Source organism: Octopus sinensis, linkage group LG20, assembly GCF_006345805.1.
Source record: "Octopus sinensis linkage group LG20, ASM634580v1, whole genome shotgun sequence".
NCBI lineage: Eukaryota > Metazoa > Mollusca > Cephalopoda > Octopoda > Octopodidae > Octopus > Octopus sinensis.
In genome coordinates this window covers 23,140,999-23,164,045 of record NC_043016.1, presented here as the reverse complement: position 1 = coordinate 23,164,045, position 23,047 = coordinate 23,140,999, and the positions used below count along the sequence as shown (strand labels likewise).

General features: G+C 36.5%; 1 protein-coding gene across 2 annotated transcripts in view; it reads right to left on the bottom strand.

Moving 5' to 3' along the window:
* Positions 1-23,047, bottom strand: part of LOC115222447 (ubiquitin-conjugating enzyme E2-22 kDa) — a 64,780-nt gene that overhangs the window by 28,734 nt on the left and 12,999 nt on the right. For both annotated transcript variants that reach the window (XM_036511742.1, XM_029792638.2), the window contains exon 2: positions 4,427-4,579. In XM_036511742.1, coding sequence (XP_036367635.1) covers positions 4,427-4,579 — 153 coding nt within the window. The remainder of the gene's footprint in view (positions 1-4,426; positions 4,580-23,047) is intronic.

Sequence of the window (23,047 nt, the reverse complement as noted above, 5' to 3'; positions counted from 1 at the left end):
TGAGTAGGATGGTTCAATAGGACTCAAAGAGTCACAGGACCCATCTTCTCCAACCTCCAATGTCTCCTTTTAGGGATGATTTCTGTGGCTGGGTACCTTCCTAACATCAATCACTTTACAATGTGTATTAGGTGCATTTTTGCATGGTGCCACCACTACAGAGGTTTTTTTGCTGTCAGAAAGACAAAAGAGAACATCTCAAGCCCTGAATTGTAGCTACTCAAACTAATCAGAATGTACTGGATACTTTTTATGGCACCAGTATTGTTGGAGATCTTGCAGCTTGCAAAGTGTAAGAGAGTTCTCATGATGGGAAAACAGATTTACTATAAGAGAGGATGGCAGTGGAGAGAATAACAGAGGGAACAGTGTTGGGGTGGAAGTAGTGAAGACAGAAGTGAGAGGAAAAGGAATGATAATATGAAGGCAAGTGGGAACAAAATGATAATAGTGATGAGCTGGGTAGAGTAGGATGAATCAGTCCATCTGCCATACCAATATATACCAGGTGATTCAAAAGTTATTGGAGTTAGATTTATTGTTGAGAAAAGATGGTAAAGGAGTGACTAACAGAGATAGTGTCAAGGTAATAGGAAGGAAAGCAGTGTTTGCAGCATTAGTAAGACAAACCAAGAGAGAATTAAGATAGTGAAGAGAGTTGAATAGGAGGTGATGCAGTGCTACTCCATGTTATACATGGGTAGGTAGTGGTGTGTGAAATCAAGATAAGAGAAGGAAAAAGTGATGTCAGAAGTGTGAGAGTTAATCAGAATAAGAGTGGTGTTGAGCATCGACTAAGAGATGCAGTCCTACTCTCCATAGTATGAGTGGGTAGAGTAGTGTGGAAAAGAGATGGATAAGATGAAGGACTAACGCTTATCCTCAAGGTAACATGTCCAAGACAGAATACTTATAGAAGAAAAATGAGGATGAGTAAAGGTGTGCAATCCCTCCCCACTCAAGCATCAAGAGGAAAGGTGGCTGTGGTATGAGAAAATGAGATGTTCAATATATACAAATCAAGTACTTTCCTCTCAAATAAAGCAGGCACAGCACAGTGAGTAGAAAAAAAGAGATGAGATGATAGGGTACAGAATAGAGACAGCAATTTGGAGAATAGATAGTGGGATGAGGTAAGAGTATAGAATAGGCAACAGACTTGGCTGTTGCATGCACAAAATAATACAAAAAGGAGGGATGCATGCCCTAATTTTACATAGAAGGTTGGGTCTTCTGCAGCACAGTAATTTGTCAATCAAAACAATCTTTCGTCATTTCTGTCATATGTAACACCTGGAGATCACTAAGAACCACTCCACCCCAAATCTTCTTTGGCTTTCCACTTTCACAAGAAGCATTCACTTTGAGCACTCAGCACTTAAACAAGTGCTGAGTTGTCATCATTGCATATCAATACCAGCACAGTCTCCTCTCTTGCACACTACATTTGTATCCACTTTGTCTTTCAGTTCCTTTATACTTCATTGTTCACGCATCTGTATTCATGGCCCATGTCTCATTGTTATGCAGTAGCACAGCTCACACACAAGTATTGTAGAATCTGCCCTTGATCTTGAGAGATAAACCCTACATTGTCAATGGAAGCAATAACTCCTTGAACCTTTTCCAGCCTGTATTTATTCTAGCTTCCTCACTACTAATTTGGTCACCTATGCAGCAAATTCAATCAACTTCTAGGGAACTGCTTGGGCATTTGGGTGAATGTATATTTTGACCATTCTTAGTGCTTACTGTTCCAATGTAGCTGCTGCATATAAAATACCTACTTTGTTAGTCTACCTTTCATCCCACTAAACCTTTTGTGTGACCATTGATTACATTGGCACACCTTAACAGAATTTCTACCAACTCCTTTTCTGAAGATAGTGCACAGCCATTTGCCTGATGCAATAAGGGTCCTGTTTTCATTTACTCTTACTAAAAGTTGTGCTTTTGCTGAGTTTATTTTAATGTTCTTCAATTCCCGATTTTGCTTCCATGTTGGAAATTTCATATTCAATTCTTCTATTGATACTGCTATCAGAGTTAAGTGTTCAGCATACAGAAGTTCCCAAGAATAGTTGGTCTTAAATTCCTGTAATGGCTTTAAGGACTAAAATAAATAGGAAGGTCCTGAGAACTTACTGAACTTGCTGATTTCTCACCTTGCTAACTACCCCTTCATACATGGCTTATACAGTACTCACAAACCATTCATCTACTCCTAGTTTTCTTAGCAACAAATCAAGATGTGAAAGACAACAGACAAAGATCTCCAGATCTCTGAACATTAGGTATAGGGGCCTATCTCAAACCATGTATTTTTTTGCAGTTGTCTTGCAATGGATATGGCAGTGGTAGTACATCATTCTGGGACAAAGCCGAAAAACATATTTCATAAAGTTTTAAATTATACCATGTAAATATTGGGTCAAAAATCCCTTTGAATAGAAAAAGTTGAAAGCTGCCTGCGGTACTCAAACCTACATCTGTAAATATGACAGGTGTTCTACCACTGGACCAAAAGATCCTTCAAATTTTGTTAGCTACTTTAGAAATTTTGTTCTTACTAGAGAGAATTGAATGTTGTTTACATCATAAGAATTTAGAAAGTTGAAGGGGAAATGAAATAATTCATTTTTAATGGTTGAATTCGAAGTAGATGAAGCCATAAATAATAGCATGTATATACTGGGTTAAAAAAAACCATTTGGACAGAAAAGTTGAATGCTGCCCATGGGACTTTGTAAATATGACAAACATTTTACCAATGGGTTTTTTAACTCAATATGTACGTGCTAATTCTTATAGCTTCATCTACTTCAAGTTCCACTGTTAAAAACAAATTATTTCATGTCTTTCAAAGTTTCTAAATTCTTAAGATATTAACAACCATACTCTCAGTCAACATTTTCAGTTCCCAGGATACTGACTCTGCAGCATTCAGCTACTTCAAAGAGAGCCATACCATTTTCTTTATTGTTCTGAGACAAAATATGAGTGGGACACTCAAGTATTATAACGAAAAGAGAAGTCAACCAAAACAGAAATCATTCCTCTTTGCACTATTAATGTAACAATCAATATTTCCAGTTAGAGTTACTTTCATTTTCTATTGTTGAACACTAAACAGATGTTCAATTAAGAGACAGATAGTAAAGTAGTTCAAAGTTAAATGATGAAAAGTTATGGAACAAGCTATTTGATTAAGTTTACTTTGCAATTATGTAGCATCATGTTCATTCTTATTGTGGTACCTTAGACAAGTGTCTTCTGCTGTAATCTCAGACTGACCAATGCCTTCTGAATGAAATTTGGGAGACAGAAACTGTACATGTGTATGTATGTGTGTGTTTTCACATTGACATAAACAATATGACTGACAGCTCAGTGAAGATATGAAAAGACCTGTGGAATAAAATGCCTTACTGAAACAAAAGGTTGTTGCCAAGAGAGGCAACTAACTATAGAATACTGCTTCAAGACTTGTCTAACTCATACCAACACGGAGAGAAAAGAAACACTATTAAACATAACTAAACATGATAGTACTTCACTGAATGCTTGATGGATGCATGCACCGCTCCATTATAGTAATCTAATGACAGAGAGAGAGACTATTTGATATAAATAACAGCCAAATCTCCTTCAAATAACACTACCATCTTTAAAAAAGACTGCAAGGTCATATTAAATAATATAGTCCTGATACACCCTAAAAAGACGTTTAGAATGTTTTGCTTTATTATGGTTGACCTAGAGCTAAACAAATGTGGATATATATGTCAATGAAAATAATGAGTTATTTGTATACAGTGCTCAGGTAAACAACTACTTGTCAGAATAGAGTAAAAGAAAAAAAAAACCCAGAAAACAATGTACAGCCAAAAGTAAATGCAGAGTACACAAGAAAAAAAGTGAACAGTAAAAGAGACATAAAGAAGAGAAAAATGTGTAAAGCAGATCAGGATTTATGCAGGCAGAAAGCAAGAAAATTTTGAAAGATACAATGTTCTGATATCATATATATTTCTAAGTCCTTCATTTCATTTTCTGCTTAACACTAAGGTTGGTCTCACATTAAGAATAGCAATGTAATTTCCACATATAAGTTTTATAATTATAGAACAAATGGAATTTGTTAGGTTTAATATCTTAGCATCTTTGAAAAAGTGCTCATGATTTGACTCACTCCTAACTGGTTTCTATTGTAATTTTTCAAGGTTATCTATTATGCTTTTCTTGATCAGGTTTAATTAAGATAGGATATAACACACACAGACAAATAAAACACTGATATCAGCAGGGGATATTAAAGGGAAATTTTGGGTGTATTTTAGCATATAGTCTTTACTGAAAGCTGTAACTATAGTACATATTTAAAAAAGGAAAAGCAAACAAAAAAACTGAAAATAGAAAAACATACTTTTGGAGGGTTAAATGGATATGTCTCAGGAATTTTAATTTCTAGTTGAAATTTACCACCTTCATATGGTGTTTCTGGAGGCCCAGCTATTTCACCTTTTAATTCATCATATTTATCATTTACTAATTCCACTCTGATACGACATTTTTCAACCTGCAAAGAATAAAACATATGAGTAAATACAAATAATATACATTAAAAAACACTTTATACACACACACACACACACACATGAAAGAAAGTAGCACTCGGTAATGTTGTTGGAGTTGTTAGTATTTAATAACAAGTTAACTCAGCTACAAAGTTTCGTAGCTGCAGATATACATCTTCAGATAGAGAATCAGAGTCACCACCTTCTTTTGCTCAAGCTTTGTTCCCTAGAAATTGCTCCTATACTCACTAAACTCTTTAATCGTTTACTCTCTACTAGGATATATACTCCCTAACATTCAGAAACACACAGTAGTATGTACCCACTCCAAAAAAAGGCAACACTTTGACCTAGTCAAGTATTATCCTATTGCTCTAACCTCCGACATCTCTAAGATAATAGATTCCTGGGATCTTTTCGGTTTGAATGGCAGTTTTTAAAAATAATTTCCACGTAACTAAACACTTTTAAACTTTGTATACAGGTAGAATGTGTTTATAAAACATCTTTTTCTCTTGGCTTTATTGAGAAAATTCTATAGTTTGTAAGATATTTGTTGTTGTTTTTCTTCAATTTCTGCAATTTCAACCAATCAATGATGTCTATTGAGGTGAAAACATTCTGTGCCGTATGAATATGTCCCTCGTTTAAGAAACAGATTGGGTTTATTTACATTTCTGGAGAAAAAAAGATACCCTTCCCCCCACCCCTAACCCTAACTAAAACAGATTGAAATGCAATAGATCGATACTAGGGTCATAATTATGGGTGACAATTTCATATGACACCACTGGAAAAAACTGCCGTTCAAACCGAAAAGATCCAATTCCTGTATTTGTTTGTCATTCCACTGTGACCTGGCTGAAGTGCCATCTTAAATGTTTTTCGTTGAACAAATCAACCCCATGACTTATTCTTTGTAAGCCTAGTACTTATTCTATTGGTCTCTAAACACACCAACATCAGTTGTCAATCAATAGTGATGGGAACAAACAGACACACACATTAAATATACGCATATCGGGCATGGCTGTGTGGTTAGGGAGCTTGCTTCCTAGCTACATGGTTTCGGGTTCAGTCCCACTGCGTGGCACTTTGGGTAGGTGTCTTCCGCTATAGCCCCGAGCCGACCGAAGCTTTGTGATTGAATTCGGCAGGCGAAGTTACTGCCGTGTGTGTATTTGTACGTGTAGGTGCTTGTGCCTCTCCGAAAAAAAAAAAAAAAAAAAAATATATATATATATATATATATATATATATTTATTAGCTGGCTGATGTACCTGGTGATTCCTAGGGATAAAGATGTTCTATTGAAACGCCTTATTACTCTGATATAAGAAAGCAATTTCATTATAACTGCCACAAGGTGTATTTTCTGTTACGAAAATACAAAAAACTGTTAGCTGGAGGAGCGAGAGATTGTTGGAGGTTGGCAAGAGAGGTTTTCAGAGGTTGGTGAGAAAGATTGTCGGAGGTTGGTGAGAGAAGTTATATAAATATATGAATGAAGTGTTTGAAGAAAGAGCAATACTCACTGATGGTTGCTCTCAGTAACTGCCTTTAGCTTACAGAGTTCTTGTTTTTATAACTATCAAAAAGCAATTAGAAGGATAGACATATTGTTGAGAACAAATGATTTTGTTGGAGGTCTATTATCTCCATTCCAGCCAGTGTTGGTCTAGAAGAGGTTAGAAGGGTCAAGCGGCAAAGACATTATTCTGCTTAGCGAAAGCATCTGGGAGATGTATAACTGCTGTCATTCACAGAAACACTATTGTTTTACTGTGAGAAAAGCACTGTTGAAGTGTTAAGTGAAATTTGGCAATCAAGGATCGAATCTACACTATGCCTGCATGAAACCACTACAAATACATTGTGGAATAAAAAATTCATCTACTGTCATGGAAAAAGTGTAACTCTAAAAATGGACAATTATCGGAGTAATGGGCATTCAAAAAATATGTATGTATAGAAATGTTTAAGATTCAAATTAAGGAAATGCAATAATGTTTAGCAGCTCAAAACTGAATAGTGAAATGCAGAATTAGGTCAGCTGATCATGAGAATCAGTTATTGATCGCTTTGCTAAAAAACTGCAGGTGGTATGGGTTATTTCCCTTGGGTTGTTCAACTAAAATATTAGTAAATTAGGATTTTTTTCAACAATTTAAGTATGTCACGAGATTTCCAGACACGAGTTCTACTCGCGTGTCAAATAAAATGATACTGTCTGCAAAAATTAGAAATTGGACATACAAAAAAAATCAATATTCAAAGTAATCAAACATAAACAATGAAATGGATTATTTCCCTTGAGTGTTTTAAAAAAATTATTGTGCAGATGCTATGGGTTATTTCCCTTAGGTGTTTAAAAAAAATTAGTTATATGAGGTAGATATAAAGGTCCCTTCTAGGGGCCGTATTATCGATTCTTTCAACAATCTAATATGTCATGAGGTTTCCAGACATGAGTTCTACCCAAGTGTCACGTTTCATCAAAATCAATAAAACAAGTAGGAGGAGTTAGTAACAACGCCACAAACACACACCGATTTTCCACACACACCTTTTTGGCAATGTCCTGCCACTTATTATGAGCTCTGTACCTCAAAGGTATGCCCAGGCACTTGCCACCAGCTATCTCTTCTTTTACTCAACCATCCCATTTATATTCTGATCCCCCATCTCTTGTGAGTATGCCCAGCACTTAGCCACCACCTCCTTCCTGCTCCCTCTTGCACTTTTGATGTCTCCCACTCTCTCTCTTCTTCTCTTAGGCTGGGTAACCATGTATCTCCTACAGCAGCACACCTGCTTCTGCCCTCATTCCTAATCTTTCTCTTTCTGGTTGGGTAACCATGTACCTCTACTACAGCAAGTCACCTGTTTCTGTCTGTCACACTAACCTCTCATTACCTGGAACAAGGCCACTTCTTTCGATGCCCCACCCCCTCTCAAAGGATCTTTGTCTTGCAAGTTACTTGATGACCCTGCCAGTGCTGATGCCATGTAAAAAGCATCCAGTCTACACTGTAAAGTGGTTGGCATTTGAAATGGCATCCAGTTGTAAAAACCTTGCTAAAACTGACTTCACCTGCACTTGTACCATGTAAAAAGCACTTGGTCCACTCTGCTGGGTGGTTGGTGTTAGGAAGGGCATCCGGCCATGAAACACTGCCAAAATAGACACAGAAGTCTGGTGCAGACTCTTGTTAAACTGTCAAAACCATGTCAACTTGGAGGGCAGATGTTAAATGGTGATGATGACAATATATATACACACACACACACACACACACACATAACAAGCTTGTTTCAGTTTCCACCTACCAAATCCACTCACAAGGCTTTGATTGGCCCAAGATTATAGTAGAAGAACTTGCCCAAGGTACCACGCAGTGGGACTGAACCTGGAACCATATGGTTGAGAAGCAAGCTTCTTAATAGTCACACCTGAACCTATTATATATAATTTTCAGTAATCTTTGCTGTTATTATGCACACAAACATCCTGGTCTACATCCAAAGAAGAGCTACTCAACTAAATGGTATTCAGACACTAACATACACTCCAGCATCTGGTCCACAAGCATTACTGTAATAGCCTCTCTTTCTTGGAGCAGGCAGGTCTTATATCTCCATCATTCTAGCATTCCCCATCCAGTCATATTTCCAGGTGCTATTTTTGATGTGCCCAAACCATATGTCCAGTCCTTTCTTCCCAAAACATTAGTATTGAGCTCACCAGTCTTGGAGACCTTCAAAGGTTATGCACAATACTCCATCTTCAATGCTCAACAAAAGTGTGTGTGTGTTTACACACACACAGAAGGAGGTTTCATCAACTGATGTTATGTAATAGGTATGTACTGACTTTTCTATCTCTGATGACAAAATATCTAGTTTATGGAACCCTTACTCAACATCATGATCCATATGCTTGGCTATTCTAGAAACGGCTCTATCTAAATTAAATGTTTGTAACACCAAATATTTTGTTACTTCATTTTACTCTATATATATATGAGAATGGGTCGCCAACTATGTGAACCCATTTGTTGGCTACATTGAGGCCCAAATATTCTCAAGTTTCACTGGTCCCACTCCTGAACTATACAGCCGTTATATTGACGACTGTATCGGTGAGTGTAGTGAAAAGCACCTACTACACTCATGGAGTGGTTGGCGTTAGGAAGGACATCCAGCTGTAAACACACTGCCAGATCAGCCTGGAGCAGTCTTCTGGCTTCCCAGATCCCGGTCGAACCGTCCAACCCATGCTAGCATGGAAAACGGACATTAAACGATGATGATGATGATCGGTCTAACCTCATTCTCTCACGAACATCTAGACTCTTTCCTTTCTTTTGTCAAATCTTTCCGACACCTCAGTTGCCTTTCTTGACACTTCGGTCAGCATTCATCATTCCACTCTCACCACCTCCATCCACTACAAACACACAGATTCACACTCATACCTCAACTTCTCCTCCTCCCACCCTAAACACACCAAGCTCTCCATCCCCTATTCCCAATTCTTCCATCTACGCAGGCTCTACAGTGACAACCATGATTTTGAGACTCAGTCTCAATTAATGGCTCACTACTATCCACACTGCCCTTGCCAGAGCACATTCCGTGGACTGTGAGTCTGCTCTCTCCCCCTGCACCCGCCCCGCCGTACCCATCTCCTTTTCCCCTTATCTTCCACCCCACCTCTCTAATGCACCATTCTTTGAGCCTTCCGGCAACTCCAGTCTGACCCCTCCACTTTGCACATCTTCCCTAACCGACCCCTCCCCTCCTTCAAACAAGCCCACAACCTACGAGATCTCTTGGTCCACAGCTTCTTCCCTAACCCAACCTGGCTCATTCCCCTGCTCCCGCCCATGCTGCCGTACTTGCCCTTACCTCTCGAACTCCACAGGCACCCATCATTGACCCTATCATATCACTGACTCCTTCACCTGCACTTCTAGCAATGTCATCTACCACATCTCCTGCTCTCTCTGCCGTTCTCTATACATCGGTCAAATGGGACACTGCTTGGCTGACCGGTTCTCAGAACACCTTCAAGACATCTGATTCAGCAACAACACCCCGGTCTCGTGCCATTTCTGCTCTACCAGTCACTCTTTACAACACCTGTGTACAGATTGTCCTTGCACAGGGGCCATCCAGACTCCCGTCATTGCTGTGAGCAGGGATTAATCTTCTTTTCGCTCCTTTGCACCACATGGGCTCAATTCTCCCTCTTCCTCCCACCCACCTTTCCTCTCTTCACTCCTACCCACCTTCTCCCTTCCACTCTCTCCTTTCATCGTCACCCCTCCTTCATTACCCCACCCTACACATTCCAACCCCAGCATCCCTATATTGTCCCATCCCATAGCATATATATATATATATATATTATATATATATATATATATATATAACTTGTTTCAGTGGCAGGTAAGACTTAGCAAAAGGAGAGGCATCCAGCTATAAAACAATGCACAATGCCTCATATCATTTCTGTACAAGTTGGGACTTCCAACCAAGTAACCCTAAAATTAAACAGGTTGGCACTGCCTAAGCTAAACAGGACAAAAAAAATTGCACAGACCAAAATAGGGTCACCAGCAAAGTGTAACACATCAATATACAAGTCTTCTGTTAATTATCTGACTAAAAGTAACTAGGTAGGAGAGAGTAAGACAAATACCCAATTTTAGTGGGCTGATATGGATTGTTGCCTACGCTCATGAGAATCAGAACAAAGCAAGAGTATCACAACCACAGTAAGCATGACAATTCCTGAGGCAGCAATGCATAACAGACACCTTGGAGCCTTATACTAGGTAACAGCTTATGAAGGGAAATAGAACATCATTTATGCTAAATTAGTTAAAATTAAGTGTGTTGGTGGCAGCCTTTACCACAAAGCACAAAAATGCATATGCAGATTACTAACAAGAATTAGTTTTAAGTAAACCAACAGCAATTTGGCAGTAATACATACATACTCACACAATATAGGCTACTGTCAATGTTGTGTTTGAGTAAAAGTGACTGGTTTTAGTCGGCTACTGCAGATCTTTACTTTGCTTCAAGATAGTCTAGATACATCTAGAGTGTGACGCTTACCGTACATTTCAGAAGTTAAATGTGTGTGTGTGTGTGTGTTTCTATGTGTATATACTCTCATTTATTTCAGACATTATACTGTGGCCATGCTGGAGCACAGCCTTGAAGAATCTTTAGTCAAACCAACCCCAGTAATTGGTACCTATTCTATCAGTCACTTTTGCTGAACTGCTAAGTTACAGGGACGTATATATGTACATACATGTATGTTTGTGTGATTAAGAAGTTTCTTTGCCAAACACATGGTTTCAATTTCAGCTCTACCATATGGTACCTTGGGCAATTGTCATCACCTATAACCCCAGGCTGACCAAAGCCTTTTTTACATCTAAGTGCTATCCTCTATTTGCATTCCTGACCAACACAAAAAAACTCCAACTTTAAACAACTTGAGGGTGCTGAGTATCTTTCACCTTCCAACTCAATCAAATTATCATTGTCCCTATTACTTGCTGGGTCATCTGACCACTACTTTACAGTGACTACACACCACAGCAACAAGCCCATCTCCCAGGCACTATGCTTCAAGTTAGCACACTTGTTGAAGCCTTGCTAGTTCTATGCCAACTATCACTGACAGTACATGTTCTTTACTCCTCACTAACCAGAACTGTTAGGCAAGTAACTGAAACCAGCTACTTAGACATGTATCTCTACATTTACACACAACAGCATAACTCAGTCATTATCTCACAAGAACATCAATCATAGCCAACTTGCAGCAGTCCAAGCAGAAAAAAAAAAAAAAATGACCCACAGTGCTTCGAGAAAAATCTTGTAATCCTGCAAATTTGAATGATTTTACTCAGTACTGAAAAAACCATCAACCAAACAACAAAAGAGGCCTCTGTGCATCACATGATCAGTAAGTTGATGTGCTTCCTAAATAGCAGTTAATCCAAAAGTGATAAGCTAAATTCATCCCAGGTATTTACATCATGTTAAATACAGTGCCAAGTAATTTCATTACAAAATAATTTTACTGTGAACCAGTACACCATCTAAATTCACCATCATGCTAATCATACCATTGGCAAATATGTCATGCTAGTTGTGTGCAGAGTTCAGAAAAAGAAAATTCAAAGACAAACTCCATCCTGTGATCAGTATATATTGCATGAACTTTTAACGTTGCAAAATAAATAAATAAATAAAAATTTTTAAATAAAACAATCTAAAGACGAATATCAAAATCACAAGATACTAGATTATTTAAGAGGCATCACTTGTAATTTGTCCCAATGAAATATATCTTTCAGCGATTTAAAATAGCATTATAGTTTTACAGCATCATTTTGTGATTGTGTTTTTAAAAATTAATTCTTGTTTTCCATGTGTGCATGTTTACTTCTCATTATTTTGTGAAAGCTTTTTACAATTTCCCCCTATTTTATAGATCCCATATACATATTTTAGAGACATCCTCTTCCACCCTAATCTTAAGATATTAAATGAAGTAAGAACTGTTCTGGATAGAAATTTTATTCATATAGGCGTAGACATGGCTGTATGGCAAAGAAGTTCGCTTCTCAAACCAAGTGGTTTGGGTTTCAATCCCATTGTGTGTCTCCTGTTGAGTAAAGAATTGTCAGCAAATATGGTAGGCGAAAACTAAAAGAAGTTCAACGTGTGTGTGCCTCATTGACCTGACTTTGTGAAATAGTTGTGAACGAGTATCATCGTCATACAGGTGGTGTAATTCGTTTCCAACCTTCCATGTAGTCGTGACTTGCATTGGAGAAATAGCATCTTACTTAGAAAATCTGTCTCAACGAATTTCGTCTGACGCATGCAAGCGTGAAAAAGTGGACTCTACATCAATGATCTTATGAGACATGTTATGTTTAAAATGGCGAATAGTACTTGTTTTATAAAGCTTTATTTAATTTTATAAAGACATCTAATCTCGAGGAATTCCAGCCCTGACACTCTTTCGATATGAATGTTACTGAAACCGGAAATCCAAAGTTAGAAATTGTAAATTGTTATGAATAGCAATCAGACGTACTGTTCCTAACTTATTTACAAGAATTTTCCAGGAACAGAAGCTATGGATAACAAGACATTCATGTTATTTTTGACTCTACAAATCAAATACTTTTGCTTTCATATTTTAGCCCCCACCCCCACCCCACCCAAATAAAATGATTTTGTTTTAATATTTCATTAATTAATTATTCGGACACTTATTTTCATTTCAAAATCGATTATTCAGACTTTGAAACACAGAAAACTCGGGGTAACGTTCGTTCACTTTCTTCGATTTACGGAGATTTACGACTTTACTACTTTCACTTCCGGTTTTAATGTGTACTCATAAATCGAATTTTCTCAGAATTTTTCCACGAAAAGCACTGAGAAACCCTGTCCGAAATGAATTTCATGTATGTATGTGTGTGAGTGTGTGTATGTAATCTAGTTGAATCCGTTCGTTTTCAAAATCGCGCCCCGACATCCGTACAAAACGGAAACGACATAACGTTAAACAAATTTCACCTAAGGGAAATAAATTAACACGTTACAAAAAAAAAAAAAAGTATCAAGTCCGTTCTATGTAAAAGCCGGCATTGTCACAAAATGCAAAGCCGGTGTTATATCAAAAAGTGTAACTTAGCAATTCAACAAATGCTGGTCGAAGAATTAAGTTTTGGGGTCGCTGTCATAGGCTAAAACTTGCAAGGTGGAACAGCAATATGTCCGCATTCCATGACTAGAACCAATAAAAGAATTGAATGTACATTACACCTTATGTATACATATGCTTACACACACTTCCTATTGAAGAATGTTGACCATTATTACATAATATGCCGAAATAATATATTGCAATACACACAAGTGAGTGTGTGTAGCTTCTATACTATATAGCTTGATCTGTTAGAAACAGTAACCCAATCTCCCTCGAATAATACTATACCGTGTGAAATACACGAGATATTGCATAATATCACTTGCTATGCGAATACATCTCCGTAATAATGAAATCTGATATTAAAAATCGCTGGTCTGTCAGCCGGAACGTCTTGCATAATAGATCTACTGACTAAAAACACACACACACACACACAGATAGATAGATATATAGAGATAGTTATATAGATATACAAACAGATAGATAGATATAAATATATAGAGACAGAGAGTATATATATATATATATATATATATTAAGGTATGTAGAAAAATACAACATGGACAAGAACGTATAACTCTTAGAAGACGATACAATAAACACGGACAGGACATTCGAAACCCTCAGTCTTCAGTCAAGAACCGGATCATCGTAGTAATTTCGGCTGACATACATACACACATACCACAAACCATATTTGTAGTAATACAATGCGACTGCCACATTTGTTCCTAAAAATCACCAACATATTTCAACCTCTATTTTTTAAGCACATGTAGAATGCTACAGCCCACCCCTAATTATGCAATAAATATTTTACAATATATGCGAATAACTACTGTATTATATATATATATATATATATTATATATATATATATATAATATATATATATATACACACACCCCGCCTCAATACGCAAATATATATTACACAAACAGTGTATAGAAGGGGTTATAAAACATATCATATATATATATATTATATATATATAAATATACACACACACGCACGCACGCACGCACACAAACAGTAGTTCTCAGGGGAACATGAATATCTTTTAAGATTTTGGTGGCAATGTCAAAATAACCAGTTTTGCTTTTTACTAGTTTCTAGTTAATATTTTATTTACTATACAAATCTATATATATAAACACACACACATACACACACACACACACACACACACATTAATTTATCATTGTCACTAAGTATAAAATATAATCACGAGATTTGCAACAGTCAGCTTAAGGATGTAGTAAAGTGTCCGAATAAAATAAAACATTTCTTTACATAGAAGTGTAAAAAATAAAACGATCAACAAATGCATTAGTTAATCGAAAATAAATCTGAAATAAACATCAGTAAAACAAAAGAACCCTCATAATTCAAGTGGGTGATGTTTTAACAGATTTGGATTTAAAAGCGGGAAAAAACCCCCCTTAAATTGTATTTTTTAATGTCGGATCATGTACTGACGTAAGATGCTTTCTGTTGTATTTCTAACCGTAAAAAGGGAATCGATTAAGGACAGGGACAATAGGGGAAGTGACAGAGAAGAACTCATGGTCATTAAAAATAGACAATTACCAAGAGTGAGAAAAAGCCCCACCAAAATATGGACACACCCCAAAGTAGTTGACAAAAGGCAAATAAAAACCGCAAATCAATCTCAATTTAAAAAAAGGTGGGGGAGGGAGGCCTTACATACAGACGTATAAAACGTGTAATTTCTTTTTTTTTTTTTTCTTTCTTTTTTTTGCAAGAAAAGACATGATGGGAGGAGGAAAAAAATGAAAAGACGGTTATAAGATGTCACAAGTGTCTGAACAACGAATCAATGAGTCAGGAATTACGCTAACTTCATATCAGTTATGTCACTGCAGTTTTCAGCTGTTGCATGAATATAGTTCTATAATTAATGAAGGTGTCCGAAAATAGCGTGCGTGTGTATGTGTGGTATCGTATTGCGGTTATACTGAAAGAAACATTCATAGCGAGAAAATTTGTAACATCCGTTAGAAGAAGCCTAGTAAAATAAGAGCATGATATAAATTTCATTTCGACAACTTCTAAAAGTCTAGATTAACGATGAAAACCGATGATTGTTGAAATCGAGTACTTCAAGACTATATTTACATGCTTCCTAACATATTGCTCTTTCTCTCATACATATATAAATATACATAATGTATGTATTCATTTATATCTATAAATCTACACACACACCTGGTCCATCGGAGATGCGGTTAAATTGATCATTTGTATAATCGACCAGGCAATACAGGGAGTGTATCACACCAAATGACGTGTAGCAATATAATAACTAGCTGATATCTCTGCAATTGCTTCTTTCTTTGATGGATCAAATTATGAAGTACAACTGATTAAGGAGAGATCCACTCAGGTGAGATGTGGTTCAGATTTGTCCCAAGTCAGAGTACCACTGATGATTGTGTTCACAGAGAGACAATTAATTGCAAGAATAATTCCTGGACATTAGTAAGTCTCTCTACCGAGTATTTGTTGATCAAGAGAAGGGCTTTGACAGAATACAATGATCTGTTAGTCACTAAGAAATCTAGTTTAAAATGAAGCATGTAACAGATGCAATCAGCAGGGTGAGAGTTAATAAGGAATTCACTGAGGAATTTAGCATGTAGCAGGCTCAGTTCTTAGCTCCCTTCTACTTTATATAGGCCTGTAGGCATTAACAGAAGTGCCCATAAGAGCTTCTATACACTTATGGGTTGATGCTTATAGCAGAGACTGAAAAATTTAGAGAAAAAATTCCAGACATGGAAGCAAAATTTAGAGAAGACTAAGGTTTTAGTAAAAAAGAAGACAAGATTGATATGATCAGGGAAATAACCATGTTCAATATGTGGAAAAGGAGTTGGTAGAAATTAAACTCAGTGTATATTATGTGATACATGGGTGCTAAAGGAACGTAGTGGAACCGAAGGTAAGCTGTCAGTGGCTTAGAGATTTTTCCTGTGGTAGGTGTACAAGGAACCATAAAAGCTGTAAATGTCTTGCAATGCTCAGAGGACTCTATAGAATAGCTTGTTATCTAGGTAACCTGATCAACAGTGAGGAAAGGTGTTCTAAGAGTAGTGACCAGAATTAGAATAGGTGAAAAAAGTTTAATAGAGTTACAACCATTGCTAACAAGATGGTTATTCTCTCTCAGAGTATATGGTAGATTGCCCAATATATGTGTGATAAAATAGAGTGATACAAGAACGGTACTCTACTGTATGATATTGGAATGGTAGTGTGGAGTGACAAGTGTATGCCTTGCTACTTAGGTGACATAGGAGAATTACAGTTTGGTGTGACAAGTGGATGGGACACACTAATACAAACAGAACACAAATTTTAATATTTGTTCAAATACTAAACCACCGAAGATATAGACAATGCATAGGAAACATGGGTACTGAATACAAAGTATGTGTAAAGGTTGGAAAGAAAAAAGGACAGCATAATACATTGGATGTGTAATGCTACTGTGCATAAATAACAAGCCATAGATGAATTAAAAGACAAACTCAGTGTAAGAAGAATCAATTGTACTGTATAAAAACAATGGCTGCACTGGTATGAACATGTAACGAAAATGGTAAATGACAGGCTGATAAAGACCACATCCTCCACTGATGAAAAGACTTGCTTATATTATCAACTATACTCTTCATGTTGCAAGGTGGATGGTTGGAGCTCTTATTAAAAAAGAAGTCTTAAAATGTTGACATTACTGTGATTCATATCAACAGTGATTTTTAAATCCTTACACTGGCAGAATGCAAAACCCTTCTTGAGTCTGGTTCATGCCTGCTTATATTATGGGTAGAAATAAGCGTGTTCTTGAATGTACTCACACACAGGTTTGGGAATTTTTATGCAGAAAATATGCATCTATAAACATGCATAATTCAGCACTGTCCATAAACACTTAAAACATTGAATAATTCCTCCCTATTTTTCTTGGCCCAGGTCTGAGTCATTGAAAAATAATGATTTCTTGACATGCAGGATTATAATCAATGTCCAAATCACTAACAGCTACGTAAGCATAAAAAAATAGTCTTGGGTAAAAATCTATTATATCAACCTATGTAAACCTACAGCACCAGTTATCATTTATGCTTTTAAACCCACTAATAACAGACCTGCTGTTGTCCCCTAAGAGGAACTCTATAACATTCCTAATTCTAAGCAAAATGGTGTCAAAAATATACTTGCTGATAATAGGTTTTTGTTTTCATTTTTTGCTGAATTAATTAACCTACACTTATGGTTGTTCTTAAAACTAACTTTATGGTCCTTACAGGTAATAAAAGACTTGCATGAGGTTAGAAACTCTGCAGTCGCTAACAAGAGATTGCTAATTATTTCCTTTGCTTTTCATTTAACTTTGTCACACAAAGTTGTGTTTGTCTTTTTGTATGTATCAGTGATATTATTTGAGAGTCTAATACAATGATTCCTTGTCTTGTTAAATAAGGTAAGGATTTTGAATTTTGCACAAACTGCTGCAAGCATATTTTTGCAGGGTACGGAAGCTGTTTTCACTCTCTAGAACTTAATTTTTCTTACTAAATCAAAGGTTCTAGATTGTAAAAGGCTAGACTATACATATATATAGGCATTGGAGTGGCTGTATGGTAAGTAGCTTGCTAATGAACAACATGGTTCCGGGTTCAGTCCCACTGCGTAGCACCTTGGGCAAGTGTCTTCTACTATAGCCTCAGGCCAATCAAAGCCTTGTGAGTGGATTTGGTAGACAGAAACTGAAAGAAGCCCATCATATATATTTATATATGTATATGTGTATTTGCATGACAACTGATGGTGGTGTATGTACGTCCCTGTAACTTAGCGGTTCGGCAAAAGAGACAGATAGAATAAGTACTAGGCTTACAAAGAATAAGACCTGGGGTTGATTTGGTTGACTAAAGGCGGTGCTCCAGTATAGCCACAGTCAACCGACTGAAAAGAGTAAAAGAGTATATATATATATATATATATATATTCTGCTCTAGCCCTGTTCTCTCGTACTTTACCCCTCTCTATTCCTCACCAAGCACAAAGTTGTCCCCTTGGGATTCATAGTCTTGCAAGCTGCATGGTAACCTCAGTAGTGCTGGTGCCACAAAAATCTACTCAGTACAACTTTGTGAAGTAGTTAGCATTAGGAAGAGTATCCAGCCATAGAAATCATGCCAGATCAGACGCTGGAACACAGTCCTTTGGTCCCATAAGATCCTGGTAATTTTAATACAAGCTAGCATGAAATATGGACATTAAGTGACGATATATATAATATATATAAAGAGTTTACATCTGATGTTAAGGCTGCCTATTAAAGATGGCTATAAGTGGTTTGTCCTTGAGCTGGTAAATATATATTAAAAACAGAGAATGAACAAACAAGATATATGGTATCACTTAAGAGACCATTTAATTTATAATTTAAAAATAGTGCAGAGTAGTTATAGTAAATATGTAAAATCTTTTACAGCTGTTTCTAGAACAGCTAAGCATATGGATCTTACATTATTGAGTAAAGATTTCCACGTCAACCAGCTATACTGTCATTGGAGAGCGAGAGAAATCACGAATATCCTTAATCCAGGATATTTTTAGTTACTAGTTCATTGAAGAATTAAGGAATGTCCGAAGTAAAAGATGATATTGGTTGGTATATCCATGATAAAAAGATGAAGGAGATCCATAGTAAAAGATAGTGATTGTTAGTCACCATTGTTGAAGTATTGCAAAAAAAATCCATGGTAAAAGAAGACAGAAGTTGTAGATCCATCATTGAAAATAGAGCGAGGTAGATATGAGTAGAAGGCTTTCAGATAGTATACAGCAAAATGAAGGAGAGACAGAGTAATAAATACATGAGAGTAGATAGAGACTAGTTGGTATTAGGGGGCATACATAACAAAGAAGTTAAGGGGATGTATATAGACACATATAGATACACCTAATTTAGGCTACTATATTGTAATGTGGGTACATGTCTGAAGATTTTTACAAATTTCCAGTGCATGAAGCTGTTAGCAATATTTATTAATAATTTTAATTTTTCTGACTTAAAAATATATTATCTTTACATTTTAATTTATATATTTTCTTGCAATTTCAAATTAATATGCGGCACATAAAAGTGAAGCAACATAAATGTGTTTTTTTAAGTAAAGGCTCTGTTGTAGACATTGTTTCCTGCAATTTGGTATTCAGATGAAAAGGTGTCATCTTAATCCAACGTGTGAACAAGCAACATTGAACTGACCATGAGAGAATCATGGATTTGTCAGTTTAATCCCATTAACCTCAAGAGTTTGTCCCAGTGACTTGTGATTGTGTCAGTGGAAAATGAAGGTGCATCACCTGAAATAGTATATTTGATGGGACAAAATGAATGCATGGGATAAAAATACCTCCCCTAGCACAAGAAATCATAATGGTAGCTTCAATTACATGGAGCATTAGAATTTTATCAGCTCATTTTGTACTGTTACAGAGTTGTGGTGCATCCAAATCTCATAGCAACATAATTGGTGCTGCTATTTTCAGCACTGATTAGTGGGTAGCATTGTTAATGACAACTACACAGTGAACTGACTTGTATCATTTGGACTGGATGGGAACCTGTGGTATGATGGGCATATTAATATCCTGCACAATGTTATCTTCGCGGGCTTGGATGGCACATTCACTAAGCCACTCATAATTTCTATAATTTTGCAAGAACCTACAAAAAACTACAAATAGTATCGCTTGGTGATTCTACAAAGGTTTATTTATAGGGACTTCTCTACTCTCAGTGTAACTAACCAATGCTTGTAAATGAAGTAAAACAATTGCAAACTAGTCATATCTATTAAGTACAGGTTAACAGAGGACTTTCTTGTGCACAAAATTACAGCTTTTTCAAATGAGGTTCCTGCTATAGCAAAAACACTATCTGAACAAATCAAAGTTAGGTTGGTCAAAAGTTTTGCCTGCACAACAAGTAACATCAAAGAAAACTATTTTCTATGCTAGATATAACTTATGTGATCCTTGTATAAGATTTGGGGGGGATGTTCAATCAAGAGCAGTTGCTCTATTTGGTGAACGCATACCTAGTTGTCTAAAGAATCGTTCAGAATTACTGCTCTAAAGAATCTTTTAAGAACTGCAGCTGTAGTTTTTACTGGAGTTGGTAGCCTATACAGTTCATGATCCTTGTCAGCCATGAATTGTACAATATCTTTTGAATGAGGACCAGAAGTTTGGGATTTTTGACTCTTGTTGCACTTAAGACACTGTCTCCTGTCATAATGTCCTGGTCATTATGCCAAAGTTGGCGAGTATTGAATGGTGAACAGATACAGAAAATTACTTCAAAAAGGCTTCTAATTTTCACTTACAAGGCACTGTTCCAGTTTGCATCATCTTCCAAGAGGCATTTTCTCTGGCAAAGTTTCACAGTATGTTGCAGTGACATAACAAGGAACAGTTTTGAGGTCCTGGGATGACAATGGACCAGGAATATTGTGCGGGAGCTGTCTGAGATTGAATTATGTTTATTAAATCTCCTCATTTAATAAAAGTCTTATCCTCAACTGCCTAGTATACAGTTTCTTATACTATAGAAAATAGGAAATAATTTATTCATGGCTTCACATTTAAATTTGCACATATTAAAATCAAAAAGCAAATGTTAGACATTAACAATATTGGAAGAAAATTATACCTCACATGAAATATTTACACAATATATTGAAAAGTTGTGATTTATATTCTTTTACACATACACGTCTTGGTGTCAATGTATATCTGCATTTGTATACATATAACTTTTATTTGTTTCAATCATCAGACTGCAACCATGCTGGAGCACTGCCTTTGAAAATTTTAGTTGAACAAATCAACCCCAGGACTTTCTTTCAAAATCTGGTATTCATTTTATTGGTGTCTTATGCCAAACTGCTAAGTTATAGGGATGTAAACACACCAACACCAATTGTTAGCCAGGGTTAGGTTCAAACAGGCCAAACACACAAACATATACAACAGGCTTCTTTCAGTTTCAGTCTACCAAATCCACTCACAAGGCTTGGTTTGGCCTGAGGCTATAGTAGAAGACACTTGCCCAAGGTGCCACACAGTGGGACTGAACCTGGAACCTGTGATTGGAAGCAAACTTCTTACCACATAGCCATGCCTATACATACATAGGTGCAGGCATAGGTTAAATCCCACTAAGAAGCTCTTTGGGTAAGCGTCTACTACAACCCTGAGTCAGTCATAACCTTGTGAATGGATCTGAAAGAAACTGGAAAAAAAAGCCCATGTAATTGTGTGTCCGTGTGTGTCCATGCATATGTTCATGTATGTATGCATCTGCACTAATACAAAAGTTATGACATTTGTATGTTGTAGTTGGTACATCTATCAATAAATTACCCACTTACTTTGTGTCTTCAAAGCTCCCTTACTTGAAAAATGCATATTAGTATCAAAAAGGGCATACAGCTGTAATACATTGCTTCAATAACATATCCAGACCCAAGCAAGAATGAAAAAAAAAACAGATATAAAAATGTACAGAAAGATATGTATGACTATGCTTGACATCAGAATGGAACCTTGTGCAGCTCTGGTCAAACCGACCAACACAGGAAACGGACATTGAAGGATGATGATGATGTACACATATACATCAATCTTAGGTGGTAGACTTTAAACCCAATTGGTTTAAAACTACTTGACACCTCAGGTACCTATAGGTGACTCCTCAGTTGTAAGCATTCAATCCAGGCCTCCAGTTTGAAGAAACCTTACTCCCTCCTACCAATCTCAAAGGCCCTCTAACCTCCCTACTGATGACAACAACACACACACACACAGCTCACAAATTATCAAGGCATGGTATTATGTATATATATATATAAAAAAAAATACAAAAGTATACAAACATATACAATGCTGAAACATTTTGTACAATGTTCATCAAATACCTTCATAGAAATGAGCAAAGAAGTATATATGTATACATACACACACACATATAAAACAGAAGAATAAAAAAGCTTAAATCTGACCAGCCAGAATTACAGAGAGGAAGACAAAGATATAGGAACTATCTGGAAGAGGTAGACGCATCGTGGCGTGATTTGAGAAGCTATATTTCATAATCATGTAGCACCCTGAGCCAGTTTTCAACTATATCTTAGGGCTAACCAAAACCTTGTGACTGTGGCAGGCAGAAAGTTTTAGGAGTTAAATATGTATAACATATATATATATATATATATATATATATATATATATAGGGGAGTTATTTTGTTTGTCATATTGGGGAGAAACAGGGTGATGTTTACATTCTCTTTTGACATTATTAATGGTTGCTCCACACTTTTGAGGAACTATGGAATTTTAAAAAAATATTTGACTTGAAAAATAAGTGAGGGAAAAGTAGCAGTTTACAGAATCCTGCATCAAAGACAATTCTTTTACAAGCCAAACTAGTAAAACAAATTCATAATATAATACATATACATATAGCATCATCATCATTGTTTTAATGTTCACTTTTTCATGTTTGCATAGATGGGATGCAATTTTGTTGGAGTGGGTTTTCTACAACCTGATACCCTTCCTGTTGCCAACACACTTATATCCAAGCAGACAAAAAATTCCCCAT